At 55.0% G+C, this 13,421-nt stretch overlaps 4 protein-coding genes across 4 annotated transcripts; 2 read left to right on the plus strand and 2 right to left on the minus strand.

The window, feature by feature from the left end:
• Window positions 1-349: 349 nt before the first annotated feature.
• BU26DRAFT_477607 (MFS transporter) lies at window positions 350-2,677 on the plus strand. Its single transcript, XM_033825612.1, has 5 exons — window positions 350-989; window positions 1,043-1,280; window positions 1,329-1,533; window positions 1,583-1,837; window positions 1,888-2,677. Exons 1-5 carry the CDS (start codon window positions 806-808, stop codon window positions 2,488-2,490), a joined length of 1,485 nt encoding a protein of 494 aa, XP_033688425.1. The 5' UTR covers window positions 350-805; the 3' UTR covers window positions 2,491-2,677.
• On the minus strand, window positions 2,369-3,652 carry BU26DRAFT_477611 (uncharacterized protein). The gene is made up of 2 exons (XM_033825613.1): window positions 3,229-3,652; window positions 2,369-3,172 (listed from the first exon to the last, which is right to left on the minus strand). Exons 1-2 carry the CDS (start codon window positions 3,600-3,602, stop codon window positions 2,566-2,568), a joined length of 981 nt encoding a protein of 326 aa, XP_033688426.1. The 5' UTR covers window positions 3,603-3,652; the 3' UTR covers window positions 2,369-2,565.
• Window positions 3,653-5,663: 2,011 nt separating this feature from the next.
• BU26DRAFT_222640 (uncharacterized protein) lies at window positions 5,664-9,804 on the minus strand. Its single transcript, XM_033820777.1, has 4 exons — window positions 7,013-9,804; window positions 6,671-6,817; window positions 5,942-6,617; window positions 5,664-5,891 (listed from the first exon to the last, which is right to left on the minus strand). Exons 1-4 carry the CDS (start codon window positions 9,562-9,564, stop codon window positions 5,868-5,870), a joined length of 3,399 nt encoding a protein of 1,132 aa, XP_033688427.1. The 5' UTR covers window positions 9,565-9,804; the 3' UTR covers window positions 5,664-5,867.
• Window positions 9,805-10,291: 487 nt separating this feature from the next.
• BU26DRAFT_515780 (Rad17-domain-containing protein) lies at window positions 10,292-13,329 on the plus strand. The gene has a single exon (XM_033828161.1). The coding sequence runs from the start codon at window positions 10,545-10,547 to the stop codon at window positions 13,161-13,163; it is 2,619 nt and encodes an 872-aa protein (XP_033688428.1). The 5' UTR covers window positions 10,292-10,544; the 3' UTR covers window positions 13,164-13,329.
• Window positions 13,330-13,421: the final 92 nt, after the last annotated feature.

Consider the following 13,421-nt stretch of genomic DNA (forward strand, 5'->3'; position numbering starts at 1 on the left):
CGGCATCTCCTCTATGCCACAATTTATATCTTCTACGTCCTACATTATACAGCAACCCTAAACGTGGAACGCAAATACAGGCTTGCGCATCGACCATCATGAGGGCTTTCAAGCCGTTTCGTGAACGCCTAAACGAACTGTGCATGCCGACAGCAGACACGTACAGAAGAGCCCATCACAGGCAGATTGTGGGAAGCCTCGAAATCTCCGAGATATAGATGGTGGCTGCAAGAAGAGAGGAGGAGCGCCTTCGGTCGAATCCCATGTAGGGAAGTGGCCCGTGCCCACGTCGATCCAACTCCCATCAACCTCCCTTCCTTTCTCCATCTCTCAACCATCTAGAACCAGCCTCTTTGCGTTTGCACTCGTTAATCCTATAATCCGCGGAGCCCTAGCCAGACATTTATTGTCCTCATGTCTTACGCTTCGTTCTCGATCCGGCTTAGCACCCCGCGAATGCAGATCCGAAATCACGACATTGCACCCTTGGATTTCGTACCCCATCGCTACGCGACAATGTCATCGGCCATGTACCCTCATTGCATTGATCCAAGAGGGCCGATAAGCTCGCCATGACGGGATTGCTGGTTCTTGCCCAATAGCAAGCTAGCGCAGCAGCATGAAGCTTGCCAGTATGGCTCGTAGCGCCTTTCAACCCCAGTTTGGTGGGGAATCCACAAAATGGCATCATTCTGGACGTCGGCAGAGAATTGCAAGATAACCCTTTAAAGGCGCTGGCTGGGTCCTGCTGAGGGCGGCATGATGTATCACGCGTAGATTGTCTGTAACTGCAGCTCCCGGGACCATGGCTTCGGAAAAGAAAGACGTTGGGCTTGAGAGACCTGGTGCTTCGACCGCTTCAGACTCTGATCTTGAGATCCTTGCAGAGGGCGCTATCAATGAGAGGAAGCTGCTGAGAAAGCTCGACTTGAGATTGCTGCCTGCAGTTTCTATCCTTTACCTGCTCTCGTTCTTGGATCGCAGCAATGGTAAGCTCTCCCTGGACTCCTTCACATCTGTACGCGCAGCTAAAAGACAGTAGTCGCCAACGCGAGGATTGAGGGTCTCACCACAGACCTCAACATGACGGGCAATCAGTACCTCACTGGCCTGACACTCTACTTCATCGGATATGTGCTGTTCGAAGTACCTTGCAATATCATTCTCAAGCGGACTACGCCTAAGTTCTGGCTCCCCACATTGACTCTTGCATGGGGAATCGTTGCCACGTTGATGGGAGTCACTCAAAATCTTACTGGCTTCTTTGTAGTGCGCTTCTTGTAAGGTCCCCTCACAGTGTCTTGCGGTCTTCCACTCACGCACTCCAGCCTAGGTGTTGCGGAGTCTGGACTCTTTCCCGGTGTCGTATATTACTTATCGATGTGGTACAAGCGCGATGAACGCCAGTACCGCATTTCGCTCTTCTTCAGCTGTGCTTCCCTGGCCGGAGCTTTTGGTGGCATTCTTGCTTGGGGTATTGCGCACATGCGGAACGTTGGTGGATATGCGGGTTGGCGATGGATATTCATTTTGGTAAGTCAACGTTGTATTGCTTGGGATCGTCTGGCTTACCGTATTGCAGGAAGGTCTCCTCACTATCGTGATTTCCATCGTCGCCTATTGGTTCATATCGAACTATCCGGAGAGTGTCAGCTGGCTATCAAAAGGTGAGCGTTCGTTCATCCAGGCCCGCTTGAAGGCCGATAGCGATGCCACGAATGACGAGAAGTTCACCTGGGCTGGCGTATGGAATGCGTGTAAAGACGTCAAGATCTGGCTGTACGGATTTTGCTTCCACACAATGAGCTTGCCCTTGTACACGCTCTCGCTATTCCTGGTACGTACAACTACTCACTCTTTTTGAGCCTTGCTAACATGGATACTTAGCCTACCATCATCAAAGACATGGGCTACACCTCCGCCCAGTCTCAGCTCCTCACCATTCCGCCCTATGCTGCAGCCACCATCTTCACAGTGGCCTGGGCCGTTCTCGCCGAGAAGTACAAACGCCGAGCTCTCTTCACTCTCATAACTTCGTCGCTCGCCATAATCGGATACATAATCCTCCTGACGAACGAAAACCCGACTAAGAAGCCAGGCGTCTCTTACCTGGGCACCTTCTTTGCCGCCATGGGCATCTACCCCTCTGTCGCTCTCGTCCTCTCCTGGCCTGCTGTGAACGTTTCAGGCCAAACGAAACGTGCGACTGCCAACGCAATGCAGATTTCCATCGGCAATTGTGGCGCTGTGATTGGGACGCAGCTCTATCGACCTAAGACAGCGCCTAGATACGTACTCGGGCACTCTGTTGCTTTAGGTTACCTTGTAGGAAATCTTATCGTTGTTAGCGCGCTATGGTGGGTTCTGTCAAAGGAGAACAAGAGGAAGCAAGAGCATCTCGTTGCGTACCCTGAGACGGGCGACTTTCATGACAGCGAGGAGGACCTCAAGCTCGGTGATACGCATCCACGATGGCATTTCAACACCTAGAATCGAACGGTAATTGTACGCTTATCCTTCTCACTCATCAACAACACTTCTACTACTTCTCTCCTTGACCTTCCGCTATATATCATCCAAATAGAACTTCCTCGGCCAAATATTCAAACCAATCTTCTCCCCTTCCCCCACGGGCAAGCCCGCATGCACCAACCTACGATCCCCCCTCCCATCCTCCCCAATATTAACCCAAAACACCGCATTCCCCGTAATCGGCCTAAACTTAACCCCCCTCTTCTTCCCCTCCCTCTCCCCCCTCATAACCTTCCCCTTAAAACTTGCCTCCAAATTCCCACCTCTTGCCGCATCCCGATCCAGCACGTCCACAGCCGGGAAGTACGTCTCCCCCGCGGTACAATTATCGCGCATGAAGACGAAGAAGGAGGCGGGCCGGTTGAACAGCCGGCCCGAGCCGTCGTTCATGATCTGGTGCTGCGGCCAGAAGTCCGTGTGCAGGTCGTAGCGCTGCGAGTCGTAGTAGCGCACGAGCTGCGGGATGGAGAAGGGCTCGTCGGGCTGCAGCATGGCGCCCATGAAGGTGCGGGCGCGGGCCAGGATGCAGGATACAAGGGGGTGTTCGAGTGGGAGCGGTGCGGACTGCGAGGTGCGGCCCGGGTCTTTCTGCGTGCCGCCGCGCGAGCGCGAGATGAAAGAGTCTTGGAAGTCTGCGGAGCTTTTGCGATGGGTTAGTATTGGCCTTTCATGGAGAGAAACTATGTATGTGTGTACCCGAGTTGTATCAGCGCCTCGGCCTCGGCGTGCGAGGTGAAATTATTGATGTAAACCACCAAGGGGTCTAAAGACACGATCTCCGTGGTGTACGTGTGCGACGCACATGCCTCGAGCAGTGAGGGCTGTGCTGCATTTTCTTCCGCTGCTTGCGTCGCGTTCGGCGCTGGATGAGCGAGGTAACTTTGGAGCGACAGTGGGAGCCACTGCTGCACCGTGCCGGAGCGGAGCGCTGGTATCAGGAGCGGGAGGATGGCGAATGCAGCGAGACCGATGACCTCGAGGAGAGAAATTCCTCCTTTTGCTGCCTTTTGAGGCTCGTTGCGTGGTTGTGCGGGTTTGCTCTGGCTTTGCGGTTCGGTTGGCCTCGCCATCTTGAATCGTACACCTTTACACGCAAAGTATGAAGTATAAAGAAAAAGCGTGCACGACAGAGGAAACATTCCTCAGGGCAGCAGCAGCTAACTGATAATATCTACTCCCCTCCGCGTGTGGCGTGAGCAACGATTCCTTCCGGCAGCCATCGCATCACCTAGCGATCAACTTGCTCTCGCCTTCAGAACACCTTACTCGGAACGCAGGCTCGCATTGGTCGGAAGCAGACTTTTTTTCGGAACACGAATTGAGTGTTCCATAGTGAGTACCGGGATTGTTACAGCCTGTAGCGGGGGTTGGAGAATCTGGGGTAATATCCAGGGTGGGGTATCCCTGTCGCTGGGTATATTATATTGAGGGGAGGAAAGTGGGCCTCGGTGGGCGAGTGCTTGCGTGGTGTTTAAGAGCAGAGGGAAAATAGGAAAAAGATAGATCAATAGTTAGTGACAGATGTCGGCATCACGAAGGCAGGAAGATTGAGTTGAGAAGTACACCGTGCATGTATATGCCTACTTTACAATACCATTACGTCCCATCTGTAGCCTGGGACACCAATACCCATCGATATACATAGAGAAAGAAATTACAGGTCGTTGAGGAAGTACAGCACTTTGCTCAACGCCGCCATATGCCGTCGTTACATGCTCCAATTTCCGTCAATGCAGCGCCGCGCAATGCCTGAACGATCATGCTGAGAGGGAAAGGGAATTGACAAAAGAGAGCGAAGACAGCAAGACGCTAAAGGAGACTAAGACATGTATGTATACGGGTAGACAAAACAAGAAAAGAAGAAATAGCAGTGGTGATAACATATTGTGGCCAGAGTGGAAACAGATTAGTAGGTAGGGCTTCAGGCGTCCTTGTTCACCTCACCGCTCGTCGCCGACTGTGAATTCGTATCCCACGTCCCCGGGATGACCATAGTCTCCCCATCGACCGTCCTCCTCCTCTGACTCCTCAGCGAGTTCGACCGCGAAAGGTTCGGACTCTGCCCCGCAAGCGGACTGTTGGGATAGAGCCCCTTGATCGCAGCGCTCCGACTCTCGCACATATACCGACTCGCGGACCTGTCCGTACGCTGACTCGCCTGGTCAGTCGATCTTGTGCTGCTGAGTGAGTACCCACTAGTTCGACGCGTAGTGTCTGGTCGATCTTTGGTGGTGTTGTTGCGGAGCTCCTCATCTGAGGTCCGTGAGCGGGCGGATCGACGCGTGGAGGAGATGGAAGGATTGCGACTTCGGTGCGAAGTCAGGGCGTCGATTTCGTCGAGAGCCGCGAAGAGCGGGGAGATAGGACGTGGTGGTGCTGATGCTGTTGGGGTGGGGGCGCGGGAACGTGGGGGTGTGGGGAGGTCGCGGGTTGAGGTGCTTTTGACGGAAGGTGAGGGTGGGAGGAAAGGCGGGATGATGGCGCTTTCGGTGGGGGCGGGGAGGGGGGGAACCTCTGTGGAAGCTGCTGGTGCAGCTTGGGTGGATTCTGGAGGAGGCAATGGAGGAGCGTCTACAGTTTCGGCTTGTGGTGGAGGAGGAGGAGCGTCTACAGTTTCGACTGGTGGTGGAGGTGGAGGTGGAGGCGGAGGAGGAGGAGGAGCAGGGGCGGCGGTGGCGATGCTTTCCGTGGGTTCTGGGAGGGGAGGGGCTTGTGAAGCGTTGGATGGGGTATGTTCGGAAGGCGGAGGAGGAACTTCTGAAGCGTTGGATGAAGCATGTTCAGAAGGTGGAGGAGGAGCTTCTGAAGCGATAGATGGTTCTCGTTCGACTCCCAACGGTGGAGGTTCAGCACTTTCGCTTAGTGGGGCAGCAGGAATGTCTCTAGGAGTGTTAAAGTCGATTGGGCCCGGGGGAGGGCGTGTATAGGGAGGCTGCGAGTATAGCGATGGGGGTGGTTTTGGGGACGATGGAGGATCGGACGGCGCTGGTAGAGGCGGTGGCGGTGGAGTTGGTGATCGAATGGATATCTTGTCAGCCGTCTCAGGTGGAGGTGACTTGGATCGGACTGAGGCACTCTCTACTGCTTCAGGAGGAGGAGACTGAGATCGCACGGATGCCTTCTCAGCTACTTCTGGCGGAGGAGTCTTCGACCTAATGGATGCCTCCTCAGCTTCCTCAGGTGGCGGGGACTTTGATCGAACGGATGCCTTCTCCGATGGCTCGGGTGGCGGAGACTTCGATCGGACTGAGGCGCTCTCAACTGCTTCCGGTGGAGGCGACTTGGATCGAACGGATGCCTTCTCAACATCAGTCGGTGGCGGCGGCGGCGGGTTTCTAGGCGCGGGCACCAGGGGCGGCGGGAAGTCAGCAACAGTCGGAGATACGGTGGTTGCTGGGGGCAAACCGGCTGCTTTAAGTTCCTCCGCCCTCTGCGCCACCGGCTCTGCGTCGTCGTACAGAGCCAGCCCGTGATGATATACACACCCCTCATCAGGCTTTTCTTCGTCCGAAGAACGTAAGTGCTCGTGCTTAGGTTCGCGGTAGATGACTGGGAAGAGTCGCAGCAATAGCTTGGGTGCATCGTCGGATGGTGGCGCGGTGCCAGCGAGCGATGCGATCGGCGTGCCCTCTGGCCGGTAGGCAGGCCAGTATTCAGGGCCGGTGAACTGATGCTCCTCGTCTTGCAAAGCGGGCATTGTTGCTGTGATCATTTCCCGCTCGAGGCGGGCAAAGCGCCACGTCTCAGCAGCGAGCTTTATGATGCGCTTCACTGCGATCTTGATGCCTTCCTCCTCCCGTGGGTCAGCAAAATGCTTGATAGCATTAACGATCTCCTCCACGACAGTTCCGGCAGCTGTGTTGATGCGCTGCTTGGCACCACTGCTGGTAAAAGCAGCTAAGAGTGTCTGCTGGCGCCAAATGGCCTCTTTACGCGAGCTCTTGTCGCGGATGTGGTTGCTCATGGAAGAGAACAACGAATCCGCCTTGTCATAGCGCCGACCCAGGCTGAACAGGAATGGTCCGAAGACCCGGTATGTGACTAGCTTTGATACTGTGTGCGCCACATATGCCGAGCGAAGTTGCCTGGCGGTTACCAGCAGTCAGACATCATTCTCCATGGACGAAGAGAAACATACCTTGAAGCTGTAGTGTCCCCGAGGAAAGAAGGCAAAGTAGTCGGGATCAATGCAAGGTCTTCAGGAGGCGGAGCGACCGGGAGATGGACGAAGTGTGTGGTGGCGAGATCCAAGATCTGCTTCTGTAGCTGGGTGAAAGAGACCAAACTAGGCATAGCAGTCAGCATAGGTCCAAAAGGGCGGGACGCGAGATCGAAAACAATGAAAACAATTGCATTAAGGGGCGAATGGATGCTAACGATTCTGACCAAGCTCTTCAACCCATCAAATACCAATCTGTGCCGACGACAGGAACATAGAACCTCCGAAAACAGTAATATTAAGTACTGTGGGTGAACTTACTAATAGGTGTCACCCTTGCTTTTGATCTCCGCAATGTCGCCGTAGCACTCCATCAACTTCTCCAATCGAGACTTTTCCGATTCAAGATTGCTCGCAACGCTCTTGATAACTTCCTTCTCCTTCTCATTATCCGCCTTCAGCTCGTTGTACTGCTTCTGCAGTTCGTCCTTGTCTTTCGCCAGTTGATCAGCCCTGGCCTTCTCCTCCTCCGCTTTCCGGTTCGCCTCGGCATGAAGCTCAATCCAGGCCTTATCAGACTCATCCTTAATCTTCTTGTGCTGCGCCTCCAAGAGAGCGCGCTGCTCATCCCAGCTCTTCCGAAGACTCTCGATATCTTCTCGGTGGGCCTGGACGAGCGTTCCTCTCTCCTTGGTCCATACTTCCATGCCTTCTCGCTCGCGCTTGTGTGCTTCCTCGCGGTCCAGCTGAGCAGCGCCGAGCTTGATCTCGAGCTCCTTGCGGACGGCCTCAAAGCTGGCTTCCCGTTCGCGCTGTTGTCTCTGATGCTCGGAACGGAGCTCGTCTTTCTCTTTGACAAAAGCCGCTGCTGCCTCCTGCCTTTGGTTCTCCGCCATAACGTCGGCTTCCTTGAGCTTCTTGTCGAATTGAATAGCGAGAGCGATCTTCTCGGCATCATGTTTCGTGTTCGCGGTGGACTTCCAATCCTCGAACTCCTTTTGAGCCTTGGCAATTTCTTCTGCCGATGTCTTCTCCAAAGCGGCATGAGCCTCGTCTAGCTCTTTGTACTTTGTCTCCCATGACTTCATGGCGGCGTCCAATGCCAGTCTTGCCTCTTCTGCCTCTCGCTTGTACTTGTCGGTCTCGGCGCTCTGCTCTTTCAGCTCCTTCACCTGCTCCTCCATATTGCCAATCTCGAGCCTTAGTCTACCAGCTTCTGTCGAATGCTTGTGTTCCATGTTGGCTAACCTTTCCCTGAGGCTGTTGATCTCCTCATCCTTGACGCGCAACTTCTCTTGCTGCTCGATTCCTGCTCGGCGAAGCAGTTCCTCTCGTACACCAAGCTGACCGTGCGTCTCTTTGTACCGGGCGAGGAGGACGTGCAGATCAGGAATAGCCTGCGCTATACGAGAGAAGATGTCGCCAGAGTCATCCTCAATTGCAGAGCCATTCTCGATGGGAGGAGGACCCATTGGTGGGAAGTCCCTTGACCCCATTGAATCATGGCGTTGAGGTGGGCTGTGGCTGCCATAGGGTCCATAGGTCGGTCCCCACGTTTCCTGATATGGGGAGGAAGCGTGTGACGGGGGCCCGTAAGGGGAATGGTTCGGATAGCCGCCCGATTGGCTCATGCTGTGCGTGTGATTGTGGTAGTATGGGGGAGCTGCCGGTGGATAGTACCTGGGATGGTGGTATCCTGGTGGTGGATGTGGTGGCTGAGGATTTGGGTAATGCTCCGCTGGTACTCGCGATGCGAACAACGAGCGAGAGTGTGTCGGAGGTGGATAAGTTGAGCCTCTTGAGGAATCACGCGACAATGCTTCGCTTCTTAATCTTGGTTGGATTAGTGCGGAGTCGTCTTCATCGTCGTCATCAAAGGCGGAAGAGTGCCGTGGTCGAGCTCGGGTCACTGGAGGCGTTGGGGCTGGTGGTCTGCTGTCTTCAGCGGCTTGACTGACCGCTTCCGGCTTGGGTGGCGACTTTGGCTGGGTTGAGGTCGCTGGCGGCCTCTCTGTTACTACAGACCGCGGCGAGCTGGGTGCCGCTTCAAGTGCAACTGCCGCTGGCAGAGGCGAGACGGCCTTTGGAAGCGGTGGGCTTTTCGCTTCAATCGGCTCGGGCTTCGGTTCTGGTGACTTCTCCAACACTTCTTCTGGCTGTTTTGTAGCTTCCGGCTCGGGTGTAAGCTCGACCTTAGAGTCGACTTCAGGCTCCGGGGCAGGTTCAGCGACAGTTGGAGGAGCCTCTGCCTCGGGTGCTGGAGTTGCTTCAACAACTTCTTGTGTCGGTTCTTGGGGTTCTGGCTGAGTTCCCTTTTCCACAGATTCTGTGGACTGTAGTTCAGGAGCTGGGGCTTCCTCTTTCTTCTCCGGCTGCTCTAGCTCGGCTGATACGGGTTCAAGTGGCACGGGAGTCTCTTGTTCTGGCGCGTCTTCCTTGGCCTTCTGCAAAGCCGCCGCTGGATCCAATATAGGGTCTTCAGCGTTTGCTTGTTCCAACTCTTTCGATGATTCCGCCTCCGTCGAAGAGCTTAGCGTAGCCTCGGGTGCAGCTTCGGTCTTTTCCTCCTCTTTAAGTGGGGTCGTTTCTTCCTGTTTTTGCTCAGCAGTAGGAAGCTCTTCAACGGTAGTAGCCTCGTTCGTGGCTAGGTCGGCTATGAATTCTTCTACCGCCTTGTCGTCGATCTTCGCCTCGATTGGCGAGGCCAGTGGCTGGGCAGGATCGCCCTGTGTCGATTCGGTCGCCGCTGTTTCTGGAGACAAAGGTAATGATCCAGGTAGTGCAGGGACAGGCTCTTCGGGCACTGTCTTTGGGCTGGGCGGTGGAGACGACCAGTCCACCTGCTTCTGCTTCTTCTTGTTCTTCTTCGCCATGGTGGAGACGGCGGTAGTCCCTGTTTATAGCGGTGAGTGACACCGAGGGATTGCTGTCTTAAATTGTTTGCCTCGCACGAAGATTCGGACTAAGTGCAAAGGTGAGGCAAAGGGTATGCTTGCGTGGCGCGCTGATGGGAAAACATGCAAAAGGCCCACAAACGGCGTAGTCGGGGCTATATACAGCTTGCGGCGCGAAAGGATTTGGAGGCATGCATGGGAACGACACGAACTGGAAACGACAGTTCATCCAATAGGAGAATGCCAGGAAGTGAGCTGGCGCATATCAGAATTAGCAGACTAATCTATGCGCCCCGGTTGAAACGCCTTCGGCCGCCAAATGCAGGCTGGCGCGCACGTGGAATCTACCGAGTAGCAAAATTCGCTTCATTCTCCACATGTCGAGCCACGACTCTGCATGGCAATGGAGCGCGAGACAATGTGACTAAATGAAGAGGCCAGAGACGTGATGGACGCGTCGCTATGACTGAACTGAGGACGAAGATAGCAAACCGTTGGGCGCAGGACTGGCCGTGCTAACAGTCGATATCAGGCGCCGCTGCATGTGGCACTTGGTGTGCATGCGTGGAGTCGTTCGGTTCGCCAACAAGGAGCCTCCCCGGCCGCCGCGCACGTTAGAGCATGCGACACTCGAACAATGAGCCGAGATGAGCGGAGGGGCCATAAAGTGCGTCCCGTCAGAGGCGGGAATGCGGTGAGGAGTGGTGGTGCAGGGGCCCGACTGATGAGTTGGCAACACAGACGCACGGCCCGTCCCGGCGAGTCAGAAAAAGCCATCATCACGTGAGCGCGTCCAACTTCGCTGCCGCGCCAAGGCGGACGTACCTTCCACCGATCCGACGATGCACCTCCCTCGATACCGGCGAGCCAACAGCCCACGCCCACGCTCGCGACCACGACTGGCTGGAAGGAATTGAGGATGACCCTTTGCTCCGGAGTACTGTCAAAGTCGAGGCGGCATGGTCAAGCCGCGGGCAGCGCGAAAGAAGCCCATCGTGCTCTCCTCCGACACCGATGAAGACGGACAACGCTCACCGCCTCCCAAGCGTCCCAAGAGGGGCACGCTGCTGAGCATCTCAAACAGGGCGCGTGGAGACGCGAAGGTCGCGAAAGCGCAGACGCGACGCGCATCATCCCCGAAGCCGTCATCACCGTCTGCGAAGAAGTCCCCAGCTAAATCCCCGGGGAAGCCGAAGCCCGTCTACAAGTCCATTACGTCCTTTTTTGGCGTTGCTCCTCGCCCTCAGATAGCCCAGCCTACACCGAGTCCCGAGAAGTCTGTCGCCAGTACACCGCTCGAGCACATCGACGACATCTGTGATTCTTCGGACGATGATCAATCAGCAAAGCGACCAGCTGCGCTGCTCGTGCGGAAGGGGAAGGCCGGGCTAGCGGCCGAGAATGACAACCTCCCTAAAGGCAGTCAGAGATTCCTTCGGGCCGCCAATGGCGCGCGTAATACCCCTCCGCCATCACAGACTACAACCGTGGACAGCGTAGACAGACGGCCATGGAACGAGAAGTATGGCCCGACCTCCTTGGACGAGCTGGCAGTGCACAAGAAGAAGGTTGCGGACGTGCGGACGTGGCTGTCGGATGTCTTTGCAGGCAAGCAGCGCAAGAGACTGCTGCTCCTCAAGGGGCCTGCTGGAAGCGGCAAGACTGCCACTATGTCGCTCCTTTCGAAGGAGCTGGGATTCCACATGAATGAATGGAAGAATCCTATAGGCTCTATGCCTTCTTCTGAGGGCCTACTATCTGCTACCGCGCAGTTCGACGATTTCGTTGGAAGAACCGGCGCGTTCGGCAGCCTTTCGTTCGATGAACCAGCCCAGGCTCGCCAACAACTGCCGCCCAGCGCACCCAGCGATAGAGAAAAGCAACTGATTCTTGTAGAAGAATTCCCAAATACATTCACGCGTACTTCGTCAAGTGTCCAATCGTTCCGCTCTTCCATTCTCAACTATCTTACTGCCAACACACCGTCGGCTACGAGCTTTTACTCCAGCAAACCAGAACCAGAGCTATCCATAACGCCCATCGTCATGATTGTTTCGGAGACGCTGCTTTCGACCAATACTGCCGCGGCTGATAGCTTCACTGCTCATCGTCTGCTCGGTCCAGAGATTCTCACGCATCCTGGTGTCACTGTTATCGAGTTCAACCCGATCGCACCGACTTTCATGACCAAAGCGCTGGACCTCATCGTGCTGAAAGAAGCACGCAAATCTGGTCGAAGAAAGACCGTCGGCCCCCAGGTCATCCACCGACTGTCGGAGCTTGGAGATATTCGCAGTGCCGTATCCTCCCTGGAATTTCTATGCCTCAGGGGAGATGATAATGAGGGATGGGGATCCAAGGTCAACTTCACGAAGAAGAAAGGGCCGAAAGATGTTCCCCTTACAAAGATGGAGCAAGAGTCGTTGGAAATGGTGACCCAGCGAGAGAGCACGCTCGGCATCTTCCACGCCGTGGGTCGTGTTGTATACAACAAGCGTCTGCCTGAAGATGCAAATGATCCCGTTCCGCAACCGCCAAACTGGCTTCCCGATCGAAGAAGGCCGAAGGCTTCGGAAGTTAATGTCGATGCGCTCATTGATGAGCTCGGGACGGATACGCAGACGTTCATTGCAGCTCTACACGAGAACTACGCGCTGTCTTGCGACGCTGGCGATAGCGAGGAGACGATGGACTGTATGAATGGTTGCATCGACGCGCTATCAGACGCAGACCTTCTTTCACCTGACCGATTTGGCACGTCTGGATTCGGCAGACGGAACTTCTCAGGAACGAGCGCCGACAATCTTCGCCAAGACGAGATGTGCTTCCAGACCAGTGTACGGGGCTTGTTGTTCAGCCTACCACATCCCGTCAAGCGAATACCGCCTCCACCTGGCGTCATGGGCATGAAAGCAAAAGGCGCAGGAACAGTAGCGGGAGCATCAAAAGGAAACGCATACGTCATGTACTACCCCGCATCCCTACGAATATGGCGACAACAGGAAGAAATAGGAGGGCTGTTGGAAATGTGGATTTCTCGTGCACAGCGGGGCGAGCTTCTGAGTTCCGGGCCCGGCACATCGAAACCCGCCGCAGCAGTCGTTAGCGGCGTGGACACATGGAGGAAGACAACGCCCTTCTCACAAGCTGCGAAACCTACTGCAACCCAAGTGGGTTCAAACCTCGAAGAAGAACCGCCACCACCTGTCCTCCTCGGCAGCGGCGGCTCAGCCCGCTACGAAATGCTCCTCGAGCGCCTTCCGTACCTTCCAACTATCCTACGCAAATCATCGATGCCCTCTCTGACCACTGCTTCCACAATCCGTGGGATACAGAAAATCACTTCCTTCACCGGATCAGGCATCTCCGGCTCCGCAGAAGACGACGATCAAGACGACGAAAGGGAATCAGGCGAACAGGAACAATGGGCCACTGATAAACCCGGCGCTGAGACGCCGAAGAAGAAAAAGAGAGTGCGAATAGAACATAAAGCAGAAGAGATGGAGTCTGCCATCCCGGGTGGTGCTGATAAGGCTGGTGGGAATCTTGTGCTTAGCGATGACGATATCGAGGATTAATATGTATTATATGGATGGGGCGGTTCTGTTATGGCGTTGGAACGTAGTAGGAACAGATAGGCGTATGGGACGGGTCGCATATTATCAATGCTCATCACACTTTCAGTGCTGTTGTTTCTTCAGCTAGATGAGATATAGAGCGTCACCCAAATTAATGAAATTTCATGAACAAAGACCGCAATGCAATCCGCAGAAAATGTGGCACGTTCAACCTAAATTGATGACTGCCATGATGTAATTGAAACCCTTCCCTAGTTC

Source organism: Trematosphaeria pertusa (genome assembly GCF_010094035.1).
Source record: "Trematosphaeria pertusa strain CBS 122368 unplaced genomic scaffold BU26scaffold_3, whole genome shotgun sequence".
Lineage (NCBI taxonomy): Eukaryota > Fungi > Ascomycota > Dothideomycetes > Pleosporales > Trematosphaeriaceae > Trematosphaeria > Trematosphaeria pertusa.

Coding starts and splice junctions, on each gene's coding strand:
- BU26DRAFT_477607 (XM_033825612.1), top strand. CDS start 806: ATGGCTTCGGAAAAGAAAGACGTTGGGCTTGAGAGACCTGGTGCTTCG. Junction 1,281..1,328: donor TTCTTTGTAGTGCGCTTCTT/GTAAGGTCCCCT, acceptor CACGCACTCCAG/CCTAGGTGTTGCGGAGTCTG. Junction 1,534..1,582: donor GGCGATGGATATTCATTTTG/GTAAGTCAACGT, acceptor ACCGTATTGCAG/GAAGGTCTCCTCACTATCGT.
- BU26DRAFT_477611 (XM_033825613.1), bottom strand. CDS start 3,602: ATGGCGAGGCCAACCGAACCGCAAAGCCAGAGCAAACCCGCACAACCA. Junction 3,173..3,228: donor GAGGCGCTGATACAACTCGG/GTACACACATAC, acceptor CCATCGCAAAAG/CTCCGCAGACTTCCAAGACT.
- BU26DRAFT_222640 (XM_033820777.1), bottom strand. CDS start 9,564: ATGGCGAAGAAGAACAAGAAGAAGCAGAAGCAGGTGGACTGGTCGTCT. Junction 6,818..7,012: donor AGCAAGGGTGACACCTATTA/GTAAGTTCACCC, acceptor TGCTATGCCTAG/TTTGGTCTCTTTCACCCAGC. Junction 5,892..5,941: donor GGGCGGAGGAACTTAAAGCA/GCCGGTTTGCCC, acceptor TGCTGACTTCCC/GCCGCCCCTGGTGCCCGCGC.
- BU26DRAFT_515780 (XM_033828161.1), top strand. CDS start 10,545: ATGGTCAAGCCGCGGGCAGCGCGAAAGAAGCCCATCGTGCTCTCCTCC.